The sequence below is a fragment of the Cryptomeria japonica genome, chromosome 1, assembly GCF_030272615.1.
Source record: "Cryptomeria japonica chromosome 1, Sugi_1.0, whole genome shotgun sequence".
Taxonomy (NCBI): domain Eukaryota; kingdom Viridiplantae; phylum Streptophyta; class Pinopsida; order Cupressales; family Cupressaceae; genus Cryptomeria; species Cryptomeria japonica.
Genome location: NC_081405.1, coordinates 583,411,823 through 583,436,757, shown reverse-complemented (window position 1 = coordinate 583,436,757; position 24,935 = coordinate 583,411,823). Strand labels below are relative to the sequence as shown.

The 24,935-nt window shown below is 36.1% G+C and overlaps 1 protein-coding gene across 2 annotated transcripts; it reads left to right on the top strand.

The window, feature by feature from the left end:
* Positions 1-3,119: 3,119 nt before the first annotated feature.
* LOC131028041 (alpha-amylase) lies at positions 3,120-5,294 on the top strand. Of its 2 annotated transcripts, XM_057958172.2 has the most exons (5): positions 3,132-3,274; positions 3,554-3,695; positions 3,769-3,904; positions 4,054-4,850; positions 4,954-5,294. In XM_057958172.2, exons 2-5 carry the CDS (start codon positions 3,561-3,563, stop codon positions 5,212-5,214), a joined length of 1,329 nt encoding a protein of 442 aa, XP_057814155.2. In that variant the 5' UTR covers positions 3,132-3,274; positions 3,554-3,560; the 3' UTR covers positions 5,215-5,294. The 2 variants fall into 2 exon arrangements, with proteins under 2 accessions (XP_057814144.2, XP_057814155.2); XM_057958161.2 differs by having other exon boundaries at positions 3,120-3,695.
* The last annotated feature ends 19,641 nt before the right edge of the window (positions 5,295-24,935 follow it).

The window sequence follows — 24,935 nt, the reverse complement described above, 5'->3', positions numbered from 1 at the left end:
TATCCCTCCAAAAGATAGCTCCTGAAGAACTGGATGAACTTAAACTATTAGACGCCATAGGATCTTCCTCAAGCGGTTAAGCTTTCTCCAAAGAGGACTCTGATACCATTTGTTAGACAGTTCAGATAACCAGAAGACAATTGAGAAGGGGGGTGAATCAATTGTCACAAATTACGGGAACCATTAGCAATTTAAACTTTAATACCGGAACCCAAAACAACATTAATACCAGAATAGAAGTTAAACCAATTAAGCATAAATAATAATCACAGAATAAATACCATTCACATAACACCAAGATTTGTACGTGAAAAACCCGGTAAAGTTAAAAACCACGGTGGGAAGCCTACCCATAGTCAGATAATACTTATGCAATAAGTATGTGAATTACAATGAAGGGGCATGCACTTGCAAGAAGGCCAACATCCTAGAGCACACTGCTCATCACAAAAGGAGCCTCACTAACTACATAGAAATCCAGACTACAATCTGGAGAAGTTTTGAACTACAAAAGATAGCATCTCCTATGCCTGAGTACAGTTTCAGTTAAGCTCAATACTGAAGGACTAAATCCTCTTACATAAACCAAATTCGATCTCCAATGATCAACCAACTCCTCTGCCTCAATGATATTACATTATTCGCACATTAAATTCCTTGACCATGACCTCTAATATCAATCATTACGATCCACAATGAGATCTTACACCTATATACAAACCCTCGACCATAAATAATCAAGTCCGCCACCAGACAATAAACCAATTACATAATTACAAACCATGTCGGCCTATAACCAAACAAATAATATCCAACACATAAGACATCCCAGAAATACATCAAGAGGCCCAATCCACACATTACATTAAAGTCGGTCCATAACCTAGATCAGCCACGACCCAATATAGGTCCACACGCTTCAGAAATGATCTCTATCCACCAAGTCTCGAACATGATCACCAACAACATCCTGAAACTCCACTAGAAGCTGCACCAACACCACTTATGTAATTCATCAAAGATATTCACCAAACACTTTGCCAGTGAAACCCTTGCCGGAACTAGAAACTAAGCTTCTAAGCAAGTAGGACAGTATCCGATCACCAAACCAAAACCAACTATCCAAATATGAGCATGAGTATCATGAACAAGCCAATTCCATCACCAAACTACACTGGAGCGTACTGGATCATGTCGGATCCAAGTTAACCAGAAACCACTCAACCTACCAGGACTAGAAGGGTGTTGGTAAAGCATCCAAACAACTAGTGTTGGCATCAATAACAAAACATCAATGCAACACATAATCAATTCCACTAAATGGCCAACAGAATGTATCTATGAAGCAAAAATTTACATTTGCCTCTATGCTGATGATAGTCTTCATAGAAATCTACCTACAAATACAAATGTTTATGCTTCTTCTTCTTAACTCCCAAGCTCTAACACCATGTCAAATTTTACAGCTAATCTTTCAAAACAAAATATAGATCTAGTTGGGTAAAAGAAGAGATACTTGCAAAAAAGAACTAAATTGCAAAGATAAAATGAAATTCTATCATTTACATTGTAAATATTAGGCATTGTATCAATTATAATATGCCAAAGGATGAGTTTAATATACAAACATTGAACTCTCATAAGAGCTAAAATCATGGAGGAAACAAAATTAAGAAAGAGATGCGTAAAGAGTTAAACTTCACTTCTCCATAATTAGCTTAATGCAAATAAAGCATGCAACGTCTTTTATAATTGTGGTGCAATTGTAATCTCTATAAATCACGGAGCAAATAGAAGTTATGCTATGTGCTAATGAAACCATACATAGGCCCAAAAAACTCAAAAATCAATGTTTTTGCATAGATCCTTCATGACCAAGAGGGGAGTCTTTCATTGACGCCTCCCAAACATCATGAGCTTTCCAAAAAAAATGGGCTCAGTCCTAGTAATGGTCAGATCACCACATACCTAGGAAAAACGAAAAACTAGGAGAAAAGAGCCTTCTTCATTAAGGGTTATTGATGATGCCTATGGAGACTTTGATACCATGTTAGTGTTTGCATCCAATCCCAAGAGCTAATCTACAAACCATCCTTCAAAGCAAAGAGAGAATCAACAACGTAGATGATATTTCACCAATAAGAAAATGTATTGAAATGAAAGATAATGTACATTGTACAAAGCTCTTATTTATTAAAGCATGAGCATGAGGGAAGAGAGCACAAGATATTGACATGTGTCTCAATCACGAAGCAGAGTAAGTAGAGTCTAACTACCAACAACTACCCATTTAACTGTTAGTTACCTAAGTAAAACTCAAGTAAATGTAAATAGGCAAATTATTTACTCCTACAACATATCATCTATACTAATTAAATAAATTCATTTGAACTGATTTAAAATTAATTTGTTATATAATCGAATAGCAAATGATGGTGTAAGGTAATTTTTACAAGTATATTCACATCAAATTTTGTGTCATGCTATCTTTAATTCATTCATTTGTTTACACTTATACAGAAATAAACGTGCTACCGGGGACAAATTATCATGTTTGGTATGGTCAAGTTTGTGGTCTAGATAAAAAATTAAAATCTTAATACGGCAGAATACATGTCAAAAATTTTGACATAACAATGAATGTAGCTTGACTTGGCTGCACATTCAACAGTAGTATGGCGGCCAAGCGATACCCGGGAGTCGGGACCACTCTCAAGTTGATTTTTTAAGGTGATATGTCTAAGCCGTCATAATCAGAACAGGTGGCAATGCATAATAATCGTGCATTCCAGTTGGAAATCCACATGAGTCCAGTTGCACCAGCTTATCTACTTGGCGCTTAAATACTAGACCAAATGAAATTTTCCCTATCTTATAGTCGTACTTTGATAGAGAATGAAGATAAATCTGGGCTCACACGTCCGATTGTACTAGACTTTTGGTCCTTAAAACCAGTGTGAATTGGGCAGAATTTGAAATACGTATCGTCCTAAGGTCGCATCATTGATTTAGTTGCATAGAACATTTCAAAAAATATCTTGAATGCACTAATATCTGAAAAAGATCTTGAATACACTGATATCTAAAAAAGATCTTGAATACACTAATATCTGACTAAATGTTTTAAACTTTTTTTGTTTTTCTAGATGAGTGATACTGTCATGACTCATGAGTTCTTTGACACGAAACTGCGCTTGTTTTGTTTGCAAGACTGTAAATATGGATTAATCGAAGTGTTTCGTTTTGACCAATGACTTATTTTGTTTGACAATCTGTAAAGATCTAGCATTTTACGGTGTTTTTTATTTATTTTAGTTTCATCATTAATTATTATATTTTGTTGTTAAATTTGATCTATCATACGATATAAATTGTTTGAAATCAGGGTTTGTCTTTAATTTTTATTTGGATTAGTTTTTTCGCTCTAGATTGAACTAGATTAGGAAAAAAAAAATTGTGCACACAAGATTTTGTCCAAAGTGTATAAAAGATCCCCGTTGTAAACATTGGCTGTAACCATCTGAACAATTTGCTGGTTATTATTTACATTCAGTACCGCTATGGGCAATAATGGAGGAAAAATAGTGGGCGCGGTCATATTAGTAGGGTTGATCACGTATGGCTGGGCGCAGAAAATCCCCACTGCTGGCGGAGGCAAAATCGTATCTGATCCTCTGGAAATTATCTTTTTTCAGGTAAAGAGCAGGCAACTTGAAGCTGAATAAAGTTAGAGCTAATATTGTTTCTGAAATATGGGGTGAATGGCAGGGGTTCGTTTGGGAGTCATGGAAGAGTGATTCATGGTACAATGTATTGAAAGGGGCTGCAAAGGAGATCGCAGATGCCGGCATTACAGATGTCTGGTTCCCTCCGTCCTGTCAGTCCGCGGCCGATGGTCCACAAGGTATGTAGCAAACAGTGCTTTATGTTAGGGTTTTGTCAACTAGTTCTAACTGCAATGGCAGCTAAGGGTTTCTGTAATGGAGGCCGTTAAACAGCGGCCGAAAAGAGGGTTTGTAAAAGGGGCATTCTCGTACATTTAATTGTGTATAGGTTATTTACCGGAGAAGCTGTACGACCTGGAATCCAACTACGGGACTTCGGAGCAGCTGCGACAGACGATACAGGCGTTCCACCAGAATGGAGTGCGGTGCGTGTGCGACGCGGTGATAAATCACCGGTGGGGCTCCAAGGAGGACGACAAAGGCGACCGTTGTATATTCGAGGGAGGAACGGATGATGGGCGTCTGGACTGGGGTTCCTGGGCCGTTCCCATGAAAGACCAGCCCTACTCGTGCGGCTCGGGCAAGGCTGAAGACCCTGAAGCAGACTTTAAGGGCGCCCCCGACATCGACCACACAAACCCGCGTGTGCAGAGCGAGCTGTCCGAGTGGATGAAGTGGCTCATGTCTGACATTGGCTTCGACGGATGGAGGTTCGACTTTGCCAAGGGATACCCTGTGAGTTCGGTGGCTCTGTACGTCCAAAACACCGCCCCTGCTTTCGCTGTGGGTGAGATTTGGGAGACACTTAATTTTGGAAACGGAGGAGAGAATGCTCATCGACAGAGACTGGTCGATTGGGTCCATTCTACCGGCGACCGCTCTGCTGCTTTCGACTTTACTACCAAAGGAATTCTGCAGGTCGCTGTGCAGAACAACGAGCTCTGGCGTTTAAAGGACTCTGACGGTAAACCCTCTGGTATGATCGGCGTCTTGCCTGAAAAGGCCGTTACCTTCGTTGATAACCACGACACAGGGGCTACGCAGCAGAACATATCGGCCTTTCCTCCTGATAAACTTATGCAAGGATACGCCTATATTCTCACTCACCCTGGAGTTCCCACCATTGTAATGGTTTTTTCCAATCTTTTTATCTTGATAACTACTGCTACTGAATTGGTTCATGTTGTGGTCATGATTATAATTGTTTTGGATGACTGTCTCTGTGCAGTTTTATGAGCATTTCGAAGACACGAATTTGAAGGACAGCATAAAGAAGCTGATTGAAATACGAAAGAGAAATAAAATCAAGGCTAACAGCGCTTGCACCATCATAACCGCCGAGGACGACCTGTACATGGCCAATATTGAAGAAAGAGTTGTCATGAAAATTGGAGCCAGATTTGCTGTGGGAAATCTAGAGCCATCCAAGGAATTTTTCCAGCTCGCTATTAGTGGAAAGGATTATGCTGTTTGGGAAAGGAAGCCTTGAATTGAAAACATTAGTAAAGAATGTTCTGATAATAAATGTGTGGTGGTTTTTTAATCAAATTTTGGAATTACATTTAGTGAGATGTCATTATTTTTTATTATTTTGGTAATTAAGCTATAGGTTATATTATTAAACAGCTTTCAGCGGAGAAGTTTCTGCCTGAAAACAAATTTTAACTGGCCGTTAAACTATTTTTAAAAATTCTGCTTTTTCTTGCAATTGCAAACTTTACCCATTTTTTCTGGTCAGCATTGTTGACAGCACGACACAAAGGTATGCAGAATCTTGACGTAAGTGATTATTTATTTCGAGAATCTATTCACGGGATCACTCCTTGTTATGTTGATATTTATGGCTATTTTGAATATATTGTTAGACCCTTATTTGTTTCATCAGATAGAGATATTTTATTGTGATAAAAGAATTTTAGGCTTATTTCAGTGGTTCTAAGTTTTTATTATTTTGATTTCAGTTTAGGAGCTCTACATTGAACAAGATTTCTGATGAGCTCAATTTCACGGGCAGACTAAAAGTCCATTGACTTTTTTTATTTTGAATAAATTAAGTTTGATATTTTTTACAATTGATATAATTAATTTTATTTTAAAGGTAGAAATTATAGATAAAAACAACATATTATAATTGGAAGTTTGTGTTTGGCCTATATTTTATAATTATAGGCGAGTTTATTTGAATTTTTTATGAAGTCAATATATATTTTAGTCCTTGACTTGTTGTTTAACACATTTATTTTTTTGGTTTTCTTTTATTATGTTGTTATTTTATATTTTATAGTTTATATTGATATAAAGGATTCCATTCTTCATTTATTTTTAGGCTACAAAATTTAACCTTTTTTCTTTAGGTTGGTAAATTTCCCTTGGAGGAAATATGATGGACCAATATTTTGATCAAAATTTGATGCTTGGTATGGTATGACCAAAATTTAAGCTCATGCCTTGCTACTTAATAGAGTTGTATGCCATCTCATACAATCCATCAAATTCCATAGCTATAAATAACACAATTAAAATAAATTGTGGAGTAGAGCTTGCTTAGGAAGAGTAATTTCATCCCTAGCTACTAGTAAAGTTTTTAGAGTTCGTAACAACTTTAGATTAGTTAAATTTTTTTTGTTTTAAAAAGCAAGTGTAGTTATTGAAATACACAAAATTGTTGTATACACTCTCCCTAGGATCACAAGATTTAGCTCACTTTTTCTAACATATCTTAATGACTAGCAATATCAAAAGTCTCATCAATTGAAAGTAAAGATGTTAATGACTAGAAATATCATTACCAAAATCATAAATGATGATTGGATAATGTGAATACTTTCTCTCTTTCTAGTTTGTTCTAGGCATTCCATTTGAGTGTTTAAACATAAAAGATTCTGAATGGTGAATAAAAATTGACTAGGGCCTTTTGAATACTTTATATTAAGATCTAGTATAACAAGCTTGTACATCATCAAAAAATTCTGACACTCTTTGCAAAGTTCTAGAGGATGAACTCACAATAATGGTTTCCACTTTTTTGCCACTTTTGACAATGAGATGAACATTTTTAAAAGAATCTTCAACTTCCGACAACTATAACTTTTAAACTATTAAGAATTTGGAGATGATATAAATTAGTGATTTGTAACATTTTGTGTGTAGATTCTAAATATATTTTTTTCAAATTGTTTTGAAGTTTTTTTTTTAATTTTCCATCTCCTTCGAAAAGTAGTTTTTTACAACAAATTACATTTTTTAAGAGTGATGTGCCTCTCGAAACGCATAACTTTCTTTTAATAAATGATAAAATCTCAATTCTTTTTAATTTTGGTTTGTAACATCAATATCCAGGGCTTGTTGTTGGTTTGATCGTGATATGTTGAATATTTTTCATTTTATTAAGTTTTGAAGTCCGACTAGTCATAATTCAGACATAGGTTTAAGTTTTAACACATAACTTGTTCTATATATATCAAAATTCAATTTTTTTTTTTGGTTAGAAAGAAGACATCAATACCTAGGGCATAGATATTTTTCAGATTTTTTTTGAATTAGTTTCCTATTTTTTCCAATGCGTTGAACAGAGAAGTTCATGTTCGGTGAAAAACCAATATTCCATTAAATTAAAAAAATAAGAACATAATAAATTCACAATGTAATAAAATTATACTCGTTGGAAAGCTTGCTCCAAGCATTACCATCTTATATTTTTGGGTTATCAAGATTATTTCATTTGTGCCTTGAACTAGAGGTCTGAAGGCAAAAATTTCTTAAAACTCTGAAAAATTCAAGGAGAGACCTTTAACAAGCGGGTTTGAACGAACACTGTTTTGAGCGAAGGGGGTTCCGATCGAACCATCCTTCACTCAATCAGACCCCCCTTCGCTCAAAACCCTTGGGCAAAATTATGACGCGTACTTTCATGTAACGGTCAGGTTCAAAATTAACGGAGGGGAGCCAGTTGGGTCAAGAACCTAAGTATCTTCTCTGATTTGTGTAGCTCTGGGTAACCCCCCAAGTGAGATTAAACAACTACTATCTCATCCAGCCCTAGGATTTGTGCTTGCATGATCAAAACAATCAAACACTTTCAAACAAACAAACATTGTTTCTTCTTTGTTGTCAAGTGTATGCAAAAATATTTTATATTATACTTGAATCCCCTTAAAACCTATATTATGTGATACTAGGACCTATTATGTGATATTAAGACCTATTATATGCGATAATAACTATCTTAAATATGACATAATAGAACCTATTATGACATATAATAGGTCTTATTATGACTTAATAACATGACCACGTATGCAAAAACATTTCACATTATACTTTCAACTCCCCTTAAGACCAGGAGCCTGATCAGGAGCCTGTGCAAATGGATCCTGAGATGCCATCTGTCTAAGTAGGTCATAAAATTAAAATAAATATTTAAGCACCAACACATGAAGTGAATTCAATTTAAAGCATTAAAAATTAAAATCAATTAAATTCTAGAGAGAGTGAGAGAGAGATCGTTAATCTTGAGCTCATTAAAAATTAAAATGTACACATGTGAAGTTCTCGCATAATATATATATATATATATATATATATATATATACATTTTAAGTTATTAAAACAATAATGAGAGAGAGAGGGAGATCATTTTCATGAGAGAGAGAGAGAGCATTAATTTCAGAGAGAGAGATATCATTAAAGATATATATACATCATGTACTAAATTAAAACATATATAAATTTATCTATATAGATCGAATACATATATTTTAAATTATTAAAATATTAATGAGAGAGAGAGGTAGATCATTTAAATCATGACATCTCAAGAGAGATCTAACATTAATTTCAGAGAGAGAGAGAGAGATCATTTTAAAGATATATACATATAGTTACTAAATTAAAACATATATAAATTTATCTATATAGATTGCATACATACATTTTAAATTATTAAAACATTAATTCAAGAGAGAGAGGGAGATAATTTTCATGACAGAGAGAGAGAGAGAGATAATAGTAATTTCAGAGAGAGAGAGAAAGAGAGAGAGAGAGAGAGATCATTAAAGATATATACATCTGATGTACTAAATTAAAACATAATTTTTAAAAATTAAAACATATGCCAGCTGAGCAAATTAAGGGAAGAGAGATTTTATAAGGGGTCATATGCGGTTCTAAGGGGTCACGCGCATGTGTTAGAACACATGCATGACCCCTTAGGACCACATATTCTTGACCCCTTAGGACACTAATGTGTGTGATCTTAAGGGACCGATATGTCGTACACACTAGGATTTAATAAGGGGTCATATGTGGTTCTAAGGGGTCACTCATGTGTTAGAAAACACACGTGACCTCTTAGGGCCATGTATATGACCCCTTAGGACACTATGTGATCCTAGGTGAATGTCGTATGTACACTAGGATGGTATAAGGGGTCATATGTGGTCCTAAGGGGTCACGCATGTGTTAGAACACACGTGTGATCTCTTAGGACCATGTATATGACCCCTTAGGACACTATGTGATCCTATGGGAATGGTGTATGTACGTTAGGATGTTATAAGGGGTCATATGTGGTCCTAAGGGGTCACAAGTGGTAGAACACACGCGTGACCTCTTAGGACCATGTATATGACCCCTTAGGACACTGTGTGATCCTAAGGGGAATGTCGTATGTACACTAGGATGTTATAAGGGGTCATATGTGGTCCTAAGGGGTCACGCATGTGTTAGAACACATGTGTGACCCCTTAGGACCACATTTCAACCCTTTGGACACTGTACATGTGATCTTAAGGGATCGTATGTCGTAGACACTAGGATGTTATAAGGGGTCATATGTGGTCCTAAGGGGTCACACATGTACAGTGTTAGAACACGTATGCATGACCCCTTATAACACAATATGACCCCTTCTAGGACACTATGTGATCCTAAGGGGTACATGTTGTATACAATAGGATGTTATAAGGGGTCATATGTGGTCCTAACGGGTCACACGTGTTAACAAATGCGTGACCCTTTAGGATCACATATGACCCCTTAGGACACTATGTGATGGACTAAGGGGTATGTCGTTCATACTAGGATTTTATAAGGGGTCATATGCAGTTCTAAGGGGTCATGCATGTGTTAGAACACATGTGCATGACCCCTTAGGACAGCATATGACCCCTTAGGACACTATGTGATCCTAAGGGGTATACCATACACACTAGGATGTTATAAAGGGTCATATGTGGTCCTAAGGGGTCACACATTTTTTAACACATGCGTGACCCCTTAGGACCACATATTGTTGGGATCCAAGAACACTAAGAGGGGGGGGGGCGTGAATCAGTGTTATGCGGGTAAGATAAGATTTTATCCTTTTATAACATACACATATAAACTGGTAAACAAACAAACATATAACTTGAAGCAAATAAACCATCCACATGAATGAACACCATAAGACAGAATTTATAAGTGGAAAACCTCAAAGAGGAAAAACCATAGTGGGATTTGTGACCCACAATATCAGTTCACTGACCATATGAAATGATATTACATAAAATGGGGGCCTGCACATGCAGGAAGGCACACTAGCTAGAGCACAATGCTCATCACTAAAGAGTCTCTGGTGTAGGAGCACCTAGGCACAAGAGCACTTCCACAAGGTACATTTGAAATAAAGGAAGATTGGAAGAAAATCAAGTCATTTTTGATATTTTTATAATGTTACTAAGGTCATTGAACCAACATATGTAAGGCTATAAAGCCAATTTGCAAAAGTTGTCCACTAGACGCCTAGATTGGTCAAAAGGTCGAAATCGTATAAAAGGCCATGAGAAGGATAGAAAGTATGTAAAAGGCATTAAATAGGTCATTTGGACATGTATTGAATGTTTTTATAAAGCCATGAAGTCATTTGTGCAAAAGTGTAAAAGTTGTCAACTTGACAACAAAATGTTGTCAAACAAAGTTGCAAAAATGCAACAAAAGTTGAAAAAGGGGTTAAAAGTTGGTTTAGAGAGGTATTTGTAAGGTAAAAACTGACCAAGATTCTATAAAAAGGCATTTTATGGTCGTTCCAAAGAAGAAAAAAAAGAAAGGGAAGAAAGGAGAACATTTTGGATACATTTTGGTGCATTCTACTATTGTTATTTTGATTGACTTTCTAGTTTTTGTGTTGGTTTCAAGCCTTGTACGACCAAGTATGGCCTGGAAAACTTGGTATATGTATAATTTATAGTTAGATATGTGAATTACCTTTCTTTTTTTTTTTTTTTTGGAGTGATTATGTTTAGAAATGAAGAAGATATGGAATTTTTGGTGAAAGTTGTTAATTGCAGATTTGATATTTTCTGAGAACAGTCACATTGCAGCATATGGTATGAACTCAAATGGGATGATTATGACCTCTAAATATAATTATTGGGAATATATGTGAATCCTCTTTCTTTTCCCTTTGGTCTGAGGCATTTTTGTTTATATTTGTGGAAGTTATGAATATTTTGGTGAAACCTGGTTTTAAACCATCTTCAATGGAGTTGCCAGCAATGATTTGTCTTTATATAATTATTAATCCATTGGAAAATTTAATGGATTACATATTATGAAATTAAATCCATAAAGGGTTCATGTGAAATTGGTTTGGGATCATTTGGGTTTGTTTTATGAAATATATTTGATGCCCTAGGCGGACTGGGCATGCACATGATTTGTTTGGGGACAACAGAAATGGGTCTCAATGCAGCAGCCATAAATTTTAATATAACCGTTGGATGTGGATAATTTTTGGATATGTTGTCTGTAATTCAGTTATTCAGGGTCTGACTGAAGGGATTGAGGTTTTTATATCTAGTTAGAAAGTTATAGACCTTTGTGTACAGGTCTATCCAAAGGGACAACAAGTTGGCAAGTTTGATACCTAGATTAAGTTTATGTTTTCTTGATTGATTGATTGTTGAAGAATGGTGTAATATGCCTCTAATGAATTGTTATTATGATGAAAATATGGATGGATCAACATGATCCTAGAGTTTTGATTGGTTTTACAGGATGCTCTGCATCAAATTGGTATCAGAGCTCAGCAAAAGGTCTGGGCTGAGCAAGTGATTGGTATTTTGGTTTGCTAATGGTTGTGGTTGCAGATGTATATCCACTAGCTGCAAGTAGGCAGACATGAAGGTCTGTCATGGGGCCATAGGAGATGGTCCAAGGGGCCTAGGAAAGAGGTCCAGTGGGTTGCCAAAATACCTGGGCAGAGAGGCAAGGAAAGGACTCCTAGGTGAGGCAAAGTAGTTGGTGACTTTGGTGTAGCATTGAGGGTAGACTTATGTTTGGAAACTTTTGAAGGCCGATAGTATGGTGCAGGAGCACCTAGGTACAAGAGCACTACCAAGAGGTACATTTGCAATAAAGGAAGATTGGAAGACAATCAAGTCATTTTTTATATTGTTATAATGTTACTAAGGTCATTGAACCAACATATGTAAGGCTATAAAGCCAATTTGCAAAAGTTGTCCATTAGAGGCCTAGATTGGTCAAAAGGTCAAAATCGTATAAAAGGCTATGAAAAGGCTAGCAAGTATGTAAAAGACATTAAATAGTTCATTTGGACATGTATTGAATATTTTTATAAAGCCATGAAGTCATTTGTGCAAAAGTGTAAAAGTTGTCAACTTGACAACAAAATGTTGTCAAACAAAGTTGCAAAAATGCAACAAAAGTTGAAAAAGGGGTTAAAAGTTGGTTATGAGAGGTAGTTGTAAGGTCAAAACTGACCAAGATTCTATAAAAATTCATTGTATGGTCATTCCAAATGAGAAAAAAAAGAAAGGGAAGAAAGGAGAACATTTTGGATACATTTTGGTGCATTCTACTATTGTTATTTTGATTGGCTTTCCCATTTTTGTGTTGGTTCCAAACCTTGTACGACCATGTATGGCCTGGAAACCTTTGTATATGTACAATGGATAGTTATATATGTGAATTTCCTTTCTTTTACATTATTTTTGGATTGATTATGTTTAGAAATGAAGAAGATATGGAATTTTTGGTGAAAGTTGTTAATTGCAGATTTGATATTTTCTGAGAACAGTCACGTTATAGCATATGGTATGAACTCATATGGGATGATTATGACCTCTAAATAGATTTATTGGAAAGATATGTGAATCCTCTTTCTTTTCCCTTTGGTTTGAGGTGTTTTTGTTTATATTTGTGGAAGTTATGAAGATTTTGGTGAAAACTAGTTTTAAACCATCTTCAATGGAGTTGCGGGAAATGATTTGTCTTTATATAATGATTAAACCATTGGAAAATTTAATGGATTACATATTGTGAAATTAAATCCATAAAGGGTTCATGTGAAATTGGTTTGGGATCATTTGGTTTTGTTTTTTGAAATATATTTGATGCCCTAGGCGGACTAGGCATGCACATGATTTGTTTGGGGACAACAGAAATGGGTCTCAATGCAGCGGCCATAACTTTTAATATAATGGTTGGATGTGGATAAAGTTTGGATATGTTGTCTGTAATTCAATTATTCAAGGTCTGACTGAAGGGATTGAGCTGTTTACATTTGGTTAGAAAGTTATAGACCTTTGTGTACAGGTCTATCCAAAGGGACAACAAGTTGGCAAGTTTGATACCTAGATTAAGTTTATGTTTTTTTGATTAATTGATTGTTGAAGAATGATGTAATATGCCTCTAATGAATTGTTATTATGATGAAAATATGGATGGATCAACATGATCCTAGAGTTGTGATTGGTTTTCCAAGATGCTCTACATCAGTCTCACTGACTACAAGCTTCTGCTGAAGTAAAACAATGAAAATGAACTCACAAAATGCATCTTCTATGCCAAATAGATTTTTGGTTCTAGCTCTGCTCTGTATCGGTTCATAAACCTTGAACACTACTATTGGTATCTCTTCTCCTCCAAAAATGCTTTCCAAACTATCTATAGATCATTGCATGATATAACATTCACATATAAATGATCTACATACATATACTTCGCATTATACAGTTCTACTATATTCTCCTATGTCACATTCTACAAAATGACCTACCAGACTGACCTTTATACCCATTACAAACAATATGCCTTATGTCGGCTTACAATATATTACAAAAGATATTCATTGTCGGCCTTGACAATAATTACAAAATGATTTTCTAAATAAATATTCCTTGATGTCAACTTCCTTGAAGTACTTGATGTCGGTGTTGGTGTCGGTGTCGGTGCTTGTGTAATCCTAGATACTCCAATACCCGTGTCTATCGGTAAATGCCTCCTAATGATGGTATATGACTTCTATCTGATCTTGTTTCCATAAATGACAACAAAATGAATCCGATGAGTGTCAATTTCCAACAATCTCCCCGTTTGGCATTGATGGCAACACTCATGTGAAAAATGGATTCCCTGCTGGTTCAACTGAAATATGCTCCTCCTAAGCAATACACTCCTTCTGATATTCTGATGTCCTTCCCATATGTTCTTGTTGGATATTTTTCACATATATACACTCCCCCTTTGGCATCAATTTCAAAGACTGGTGTAAGAATTGAAATAATTCAGAACAAAAGAATGAATAAGTACTGTTTGTTTTACCGGAGCTTGACTAACTTCAAAATTTCTGGGTAAGCCTTATCCAGCAGCTATAGGTATGTATCCCAGCCAGTTTTGAAAGTTTCAAATATGGATGCTAGTCCACTTAGTAAGTGTGTCAGTGTTTCCTTCTCTTTGACTTCTGTCGGTGTGAGTTTAACAATCATTTCCATACACTCTCTTTTATGTACACCAATCTGGCACTCACCAATCCTCTAAAACTCCTTGCTCTCCGAATGATTTTATTTCTCTCCTTCTCAAAGAAAAAATTTGGTTCTCCAAGGACAAAATTTGTCCATCAAGAGATGTTGCCAGTGAGGTTAATCCATCAAAATAATTTGCAATGCTAGCTACCTTATCATGTAATTCCTTTAATATTCTATCTACATTTGTTGTAAGAATTTCTATGTTACAATAGACCCTATAGATATTTGTACATTGTTTCAAATAATTCTCAATAAGAATGAGTTTAGCTTCAATTTTCTTTTTCTTTGTTTCAATGATTTGCTCAAAGGCGGCTTTCTTAGCCACAGTAAATATTTCTAATGCCTATCAGCCTGATATCTGTTGTAGTGATTGAAAATTGTTAGATATGTGCTCAGTTAATGCCTTAAGCTTGCCGAAAGGGCTTGCTTCATTCTCAATCTGACAATCAGGGATTAATTTATGCAGCACTGTAACTAATTGATCTATTATTCCCTTATCTGTAGATCCCTCCTTTAATAGTTTCTGAGTAGCCATCATCATTAACTTAGTTGGACTCATCTCAGTGACTGGTTTCTTCTCAACTTGAGAAGTGTCAATTTCCAAAACCTTTTGTCGGGGAATCAATATGAATACCGGTGTAGACTCAATTCCCTTTACCTTATCTTCTTTAGCATTGGTGGCTTTGCCACTTGGTGTAGTGTCAATTACTATCGGTGGCTTATTACCCACAATATTCACAGTATCCTGTACATTGTCTTGCTCAAAAATAGTTTGTGCCAGTACAGACTGTACACTTTCCTTTATTTCCGGTTATTTTTGTATATCTATAGTTACTGCCGATTTAGTCAAAATTGGAGTTGAACTTCCCAAAATACCTTTCCCTTTTGATTTATCTGAAATGGTGGAAGTTGTTGCCTTAAAAAACTCTTCATGAGATGTAAGAAAGTCTGGATTATTCTGGAAGAATTTTACCCAACCCTCACTAGTCTCATTTATTACCTCATTAACTCTACCCATCATTAGGCTTATTTGTTGAGATTTACTACTGAAAATTGTCCTATTAGCAATATCAATACATCTCTTCATTTCATCATTACTAATAGCACCACGTAAATTCAAAAGTTCTACCTCTTTGATCTCCCCATCTCTCTTGAATGCATCAAGTCTTCTAGAATCTAGTTTATTGTACAATGACAGAGGTATTTCCTTCAAAATTTATACTAAGGCTTTCTTATAGATATCTATATGCAACAAAAATGCCTCTTCTATCTCATTCTGCTCACTTTCATCTAAATCCTCATAATACTTAGATACATTTTTCAAAATTCCATCCTTTGTAATTTCATCAATTAATTCAGCACATGTCATTTTGGTCTTACTAGAAACAGTATCATCACTCTTCTTCTTTTTGCTTGGGGTTGTCGGAGTAGATGTAACTCATTTTCTCTTTTGTATAGGCTTCCTTGTCGAAGGTGGCGGTGCAATAGGTTTAGCTACCTTTCTAACAAGTCTCCTCCTAGGCTCCCCCTTCTTCTGCTCTACCGATGGTTGATCTACTTTCTTCCTTCGTACCCTTCTAGAAGCTAGAGGTTCATTGTCCTAAGGGTCAGAATCAGAAGTGATGGTAGAAATGTAAGCTTCAGGCTTCTTTACTTTTGCAGTACTAGCCATTATAGGTTCTGCTGCTAGTTTGGATCCAAAACTCTTTTGAGTGTCTATCTTATGAATTAGATCCTATATATATGTAGACATCTTGTCTATTTTCTTCTCTCTTCTCTTCTCGTTGAAGCCAGTTTTGAATTCAAAGGCCTTCTCTTATGTCATGCCAAAATGCTCTATTTTGTCATCCAATGGGGCATCTAGCAACATTTTTGCATAGAGGTCCAGAATGTTATCATCCACCTCATACCCAAGCTCTGTAACCCATATGGTCCTTGATTCAACTGCTTCCATGAGGGTTTCATTGGTCTTCAGCATGAAACTGTTATCAATGGGTACTTCTCCACAATGTTCTTTCATAACCTCTCCCTTTGCCTCATGTTTTCTTGGAATGTTTTGAAATAACCCCAAAGTTTCTCATCTTTGTCAGTACCAGGACCGTTGATTGCTTCCTTGATCTGCATACCTATCGGTATGTCATGAGCCCAATGCTTTTTCCCTAGACCAGGTAGCTCATTCAGGAAGTAAAGCATTAAAAAAACAATCAAATTTATGTATCTAAAAGTTCCTTTCTTAACTTCCTTGATCTTTCCAAGGTTCAACATCAATTCACTCCTCAACCATTCACATAAATCACATTTTGCATCATTCCTCAACATCTCATATACAACATGAATGCAAGAACTAGCAATGGAATTCAATCGGTTAGATTGGGTTACCTTATAACCTATTATCATGCTTGCAAATTTCACATCAGTGTCAGTGATTGTGTTGATCCTCATTGATCTGCTATCATGGGTTGCACTAGTGAGTTTCTCAACCTTAGTGTTGGAAATTTTCTTACCAGGTTCTTGTCCGACTTTGGGTAAGTCAGTGACTACTTGAATAGCCTCCTTGGTGGTCATTGAAGGTCGATCCATCCAAATGAACTCGTTGTGAACCCTGCTCAGAACATATCTAATGATCTCATCTTTGAATTCTGGTATGTATAGAATACCGATTAACCCTAGATCCTCAATTGCTTTGTATTTTGGCTTGATGGTTCCGGAGCTGCCCTGTATCACAGATTGATACATGCCTTTGATTTTGTCTATGCCTAGATCCTCCAGGGTGCAGTGAATGTATGCCCTCACATCTTCAACATACATCACACCGTCTGGAACCCTAGAAATTGCTCCCACAGAGTCTTCTTTCTTAGCAATCAAGGGAACCTCCTTGAATATAGATCTCAGCCTATCCTTAACTTCGACAATGGTTGGATTTGCAATCAAAGTAGGAGCTGAAGATCCAGATGCCATTTTCAAAGAATACCTGAAATTGAACGTCAGTGGAAGATTGAGTGCTTCTCAGATAACTGCTCGAAATCCTTTTAGAATGCCTTTGCTCGAACTTAATTCGCTTGAAATTTGCCTGAAATTTGCCTTTTCTTTGCTCTGAATGCTTGAATGCAGGGTGAGTGAAAATGAATCCACTTTCCCTTTTTATCAATGAATAAACCCTAATCTTTGACAGTCATAAATGCTTCACAATATACCCTACCGGATGTTGGTTTCGCAGTCTTATGTCGAGTGAACCTTCAACAATGATGAACTCAACTCTCGAGATCTCTTTCGATCTCCTCCAGGGGAATAAGCAAGATTTTCAATAAATTTTCCAACCCCTAAGGCCTATGCCTCAGTTATCGGTGGAATTTCCTATCAGTGTAGGAATGATTTGTTCTACTGGTAGAGTTACTAGTGTTGTTGCATTTCCACTTGGTTCTTCAAATTTTCTAACCCATCTCTTGATGTGATCTTGTTGTATTTCATCTACCTTCTATTTTCCTTTCTCATTATCTTTATCATTGCTAATCGGTTGAGTCTTGCTTCTGCACTACTTAGCAATATGACCTATTTTGTTGCATGCATAACATGCAACATTGTTCTTTTGAATTGCTTTGACATATCCGGTGTCATTCCTTGACCTATAATGATTAGAAAAATGTCCAAACTTTTCACATGCATGACATTTAACATTCATTCTGCAATCTTTTGATCTATGACCATATTTCTTGCAATTTGTGCATTGACCAGGAATAGAATTGTAGTTTTGATTTGCTTTACTTCTACATTGTTTAGCCATATGCCCAAATTTATTGCAAACAAAACATCTACCATTGAATTTATAAGAATTAGATTGCCTTACTAGTTTCCTCTGGTCTGATGAGTTCTACATACCGGTTGTCTGATCTTCATTTGCAGTACCAGAGCTTTCACCTTGTAAAAATCCAAGTCCTCTAAAATCATCAATTTGCCTTTGTCTTTTCAATAAATCATCCAATTGTGCAGCACTAATTCTATTTTTTTCTTTATACTAACTTGTAGTAGTCAAATCATCGCTCAGAGTAGTTATTTGCTTTCCAAGTTCTTGTTCATTATTCTGGGATTGTGCCAAATCAGTTATCAACAGATTATTCTCATGAGTCAATCTGCCACATTCATCAAATTTGTTCTTCAGAGATATAACAAGATTATCTTCCTTCTTCTTTCTGTCCTCAATATCTTCCTTCTTTTTTTTGTCCTTTCTCTTGGCTTGAGCTAATGATAACCTTTCTTGCAGGATAAGAATGAATTCATTAACAAAATTCAATTCATCTTGCAATTTTAAATTCTTCATCCTTTCAACATTATAATCCTCAAGAGCCATCTCAAGTTGCTTTTCCATGGCCATGTTCAAAGATTTCAGTTTCAGGATCTTCCTCAAGTTGTTAAACTTCTTCCGAGGTAGTAGGCTTTGATACCAATTGTTGGGATCCAAGAACACTAAGAGGGGGGGTGAATCAGTGTTCTGCTGGTAAGATACAATTTTATCCTTTTATACCATACACATATAAACTGGTAAACAAATAAACATATAACTTGAAGCAAATAAACCATCCACATGAATGAACACCATAACACATATAATTTATACATGGAAAACCTCAAAGAAGAAAAACCACGATGGGATTCGTGACCCACAATATCAGTTCACTGGCCATATGAAAGGATATTACATAAAATGGGGGCCTGCACATGCAGGAAGGCACACTCCCTAGAGCACACTGCTCATCACTAAAGAGTCTCACTGACTACAAGCTTCTGCTGAAGTAAAACAATGAAAATGAGCTCACAAAATGTATCTGCTATTCCAAATAGAGTTCAGGTTCTAGCTCTGCTTTGTGCCGGTTCATAAACCCTGAACACTACTACCGGTATCTCTTCTCCTCCAAGAATGCTTTCCAAACTATCTACAGATCATTGCATGATATAGAATTTGCATACAAATGTGTATATACTTCGCATTATACAATTGTGTTGTATTCTCCAATATCACATTCTACAAAATGACCTAGCAGATTGACCTTTATACCCATTACAAACAATATGCCTTATGTTGGCTTGCAATACATTACAAAAGATATTCAATGTCGGCCTTGACAATAATTACAAAATGATTTTCTAAATAAATCTTCCTTGATGTCAGCTTCCTTGAAGTACTTGATGCCGGTGCCAGTGCTGGTGCTAATGCCTGTGTAATCCTAGATACTCCAATGCCGGTAAATGCCTCCTAATGCCAGTATATGACTTCCATCTGATCTTGTTGCCATCAATGACAACAAAATGAATCCGATGACTGTCAATTGCCAACACATATGACCCCTTAGGACACTATGTGATGGACTAAGGGGTATGTTGTACACACTAGGATTTTATAAGGTGTCACATGCGGTCCTAAGAGGTCACGCATGTGTTAGAACATATGTGTGACCCCTTAGGACCACATATGACCCCTTAGGGTTCACTATGTGATCCTCTATGGTCTTAAGGGGGTGTATAGTGTCATCAGGGGCATATGTGGTCTTAAGGGATCCTAAGGGGTCATGTTGTGTGTGTAATAGGATGTGAAAATGGGTCATGTAGAGGATTTATTTTGTCTAATTTGTTTAAATTTGTTATCTAAGTTTTATAATGGTTTTTAAAATTTAAATTTATTAATTTTTCTAACGTTTTAATTTATTATATTTAGATTTGTAACATTTTTCTAATTATTTTATTTTGCTAATGTTTTTCTTAACATTTTTCTAAGTTATAATTTACTACCTTAGTTTTCTAAGTTTTTCATAAGTTTTTTTTTTAAAGTTGAAAAAAAATACATATACAGTTATTTAATTTTTAAAAAAATTGACGTTAAATCAAAATATTAAATTTTCAAACGTTTTTCTAAAATGCTGAAAAACAATAAATATACAATTATTTAATTAAAAAAATAAATTAACAAACAAATTATTTATTAATTTTTAACTAAATTTAATTAAAAAAGGTTATTTTGTGCACCTAAAATAATGTAGGTCGAAAGCTGAAAGGTGAGACGCGCTAGCTTCTGCTGACAAGGAACAGTGACATCGTACTGACATCGGGTTCACTCTAACCCCCTCTGGACACAGAAAACTACAAACTTGAAAATGACAATTAAACTATCATTTTCGATTTTTATAGAAGTTTAAACATAAAAATTTAAAAAGGGGTTCGATCGAACTCATGTCCGATGGTGGGTTCGATCAAACCTTGAGGGGGGGTTCGCTCGAACACCCCTAGTTTGTTCGAACCCCCCCCCCAAAAAAATTTCCCCACCTCTACCAATTTTCTTCGTTGGCAAAAGTGGGAACCATTAATGTGGGATAGCTCAACTATAAACCTATGCTATCATCTATCTAAAAGTGATTTTTCTGACAACCTTTACATTTAGCATCACATTTACATTTCCTTATATTGTATTCAAGTATATCGGGTGTATCATAGTGTATCCATATATACATAGTGTCACAAAAAAAACACAAAAGGAACATAGTTAGTAAACTGTTCTAGTATTTTTCATTAGTGTTTCCCCATTCGGAACGATCAGTGCCATGACTGCCCCATCTTGCAGCATCATCAGGACATCCTTTGCACTATTCCAAGCACCATTATAGTTGACCTCCTTGTCACCAGGCCATCCAACTTCTTCCTGATTGACAACATCGGCCCCAACACTTTGTTTAGCATACCATAAGCTTCTACTCATCTGATTATCCTGTTGTTCATCAATATTAAGTTAATTGATGAACTTATGCAAGGCTTCTAGTTCCTTTGGGTCCAACATGTTCTTGTGGTGATTTAGGTACTAAATAGACTTGATGTCATTCTTCTGGATCTGTAGAGAACCTTCTCTCATAAGATTTATGAACCGGTCCTTAGAAATCTCCAACACAACAGACACCTGTATCATAATGTAATAGTGGATGAGTTTAATACTAAACTCAGTAAGCTACCTCCTAGCCTTTTGAAAAACTTCTCCATTCCTGTCTTTCCATAGGAACAATAAGATCTCACTTGTTAAAACAAACCAAAATTTATTCAATTTGCAATCAAAAGAATCCACAAAGCCAGCAAGGATTTCACTCCAAGAGAGACCTAGGCAACTATTCCATACAATAGGAGAACCAAGAAAAATGGACCAAATGCCACAGGCATGTTGACACTCAAAGAAGAGGTGTTCAAAATATTTGAGCACAGAACAAATTCCACAAATGATAGCATCAATACCCACAAAAGATAAACAAGACCCCACTGCCAACTTTTTAAGAAGGAGAAGTCACCTAAAACAAGACTTTTTAGGATCAATAGGAGAATGCCAAAAAAAATCAAACAAAAAGTACCACTTAGTGCAAGTCAAGTCAAGGCCCCAACACTGGTTAACTCGATTGATAATAAATCTATCATCTTTCAACATATTATATATACCTTTAGTGGAAACATCCCTAAAATTAGTGCCATCAGTCCATTTTAGCTGCTAGAAAAAAGATTCAGCATTCATTATTCTACCAGGGAAAACGTAACTAGTAGCTTTAGTAATTAATGAATATGTCTTCTTCTGTAATGAAGGAATCCCAAATTTAGAACTGATCTCAGCCCATGAACCTAACCGGTTATCAAATAGAACATCCCTAATAAGAGAAATTCTCTTCTCATTCCAAATTTTAGCAAAGCAACTTTGAGTCAAAGCAAGGGGCTTGTTATTCATATATACCCCCCAGCATAAAGATCTATCAATAACAACATATGAAGGAGAACCTCCTATTGCCCCTTTGGAAGAGAGTAGTGTCCTTACTTGACTCCAAGCCTTCCATAGTGAACAAAATACCTGAGACCCAAAGTTCTTCATATTAAATTCCCCCAGAATAATATCATAATGTGATATTTTCCATTTTTTCCTTTTTTAATTACTAATTCCTCAATATTGTTCCTAACCAACAATTTCCAAGGCTCCTGCCCTTTTAGTTCTTTAAAGATCCATTTGGATGCAAGGGGCACCATACCATGAGCCCTGATGTCTCTAATGCCAAGCCCACCCAAATTTTGAGGTAGCCAACACCATTCCCATTTAACACAATGTCTTTTATGTTTCCCCATACCATAAGACCACAAGAATTATCTCATAATCTTATCAATTTGATTACACGAGTAGTTAGCAAAAATCCATGAAGATGCATAATAAATGTGATGAGAAGAAAGGACCTTTTGCACCACTTGAACTCTTCCAGCCAAGGATAGGAGGTTTTTTTTCCATTTCAAATGTTTCTTTTCAATTTTAGAAAAGAGCCAAAGTCACATGTCTTTAAGAGAAGGTTCAATTGCAAAGAGGATGCCCAAATATCTAACAATAGTGTTTGGCCCAGCCCACTGCCATCCCTTTGAGACCAACCATTCAGGAGCACCATTAGACCACCCAAACACAAAAGATTTATGGGGACCAATTTTTGCTCCTGATGCCTTGCAAAAGAATTGTAATCTATTAACCACATTATCAAAATTCTTCTCATCCAGCTCTTAAAAAAGGGTAGTGTCATCAGCAAACTGAGTATTGATAAGGTCCCCACTGTTAGGGAGGGAGATACCGTTGACCCGAGGACCAAGTTCACGAGCTCTCAATATATAATGCAAAAAATTAGCAGCAATAACAAATAATGCTGGGGCAATAGGACAACCTTGTCTAATGGACCTCATGAGAGGAATAGCCTCTGATAATTCCCCATTGACCTCAATAACTGTTGAAGAATCCTGGAATAAAATATGGATCCATCTACAAAAGTATGGTGGAAAGCCAAATGCTTGCATCATACCCATGATAAAAGGCCACTCAATCCTATCATATGCTTTCTCAAAATCCAAGAGAATCATTGCCACATTCTGACCATCTGCCTTAGCCCAATGCATAGCCTCCCAACTGGTAATCAAATTTTCAAGGATATACCTGCCCTTAATAAACCCTGTCTAAGTGACAGATATAAAATTATTAAGCATACCTGAGATCCTCCTAGCAATAACTTTAGTAATAATTTTAGAGGATAGATTCAACAAGGTGATGGGCCTCCAATTCTTTACAAGAGTCTTATCCCCACTCTTAGGCAAAAGTTTAATAACCCCTCTGTTGATGTTCTTACCCAAGGAACCCCTTTTAAATACATCTTCATATAAAGCTACAAGTTCCAGGATAACCCATTCCATGTGCTGCTTGTAGAATTATGCAGGCACACCATCAAGCTCTGGAGATTTGCCATTTGCCATTGAATGGATAGAAGCTTCAATCTCCTCACAAGAGATTGCTTGATCAAGTGACTTGGCTTCACAGTCTGAGATCTTCCTTGGAATTAACCTTAAGCATTGTTTAAGGGCATCTTGGTTATCCACACCATGTTCAGAAGAAAAAAGTTATTTGTAGAAGTTGTAAAATGCATCCTTAATAGAACCAGGATCATTGGATATGGATCCATTAATTTCTATCTCCTCAATGAGCTCTCTTTTGTTCTTGGCTTTGATCAAGTTGAAGAAGTATTTGGACCCCCTATCTCCTTCCTTGATCCAGATCATCTTTGATTTGACCTTCTGTCCTTTAATCTTATAATTTTGAATCTTCCTTAAGTAGTTCTTAACCCATATAAGTTGTTCTTCCAAAGCATTGTCATCCCTTTTAGCCTGAAGCTCCTTTTCCAAATAATTTAGTTTTGACTATGGAAGAGACTCTTCCTTGTTCCTTTCCATGGACTTATTTTTACCGATAATCTAAAACATTTTCCTCCAAGTATCAGTGAGAGACACCCACATCTCTTTAGGCCTGAGGCTACCATTACAAAATTTAGTTAAGAAGGAATTCATTCTAATGGCTTCCTCGGTATCAACATCATTCAGGAGGGATACATTAAATTTTAAGCCATTATTCTTCTTACATCTGACAGGGGATGAGGATTCAATAAGAGAAACAAAGGCAAAGATAGGAGAATGATCAGAAATAGTAGCATAGATAGGGGCATGCTCACCCTAACAAATAAGAGAGAAAGAGTTGGCCTCAACATATAATCTATCCAATCTACATTAGAGCATCTACTGACCACTTTGATTATTGCACCAAGTGTACCAGATATCATAATACGAGTCCTTATTTTGAAGAGGGTCCACCAGGTTAAATCTCCGTTTAAATTGGGGCCAAAAGAAATACTCATTACCTTTCCAACCATGTTTATTGCCACCACATTTATCTTCATTATATTCAATCATGTTAAAGTCTCCCACAAACAACCAGTAAGCATTAGGCAACAGGTTAGGGCAACCATTTTTTCACCATTATTAGTGACAAGAACAACCTCAAATTCCACTTCAAAAAGAGGATTGGATAAACTAGAATATG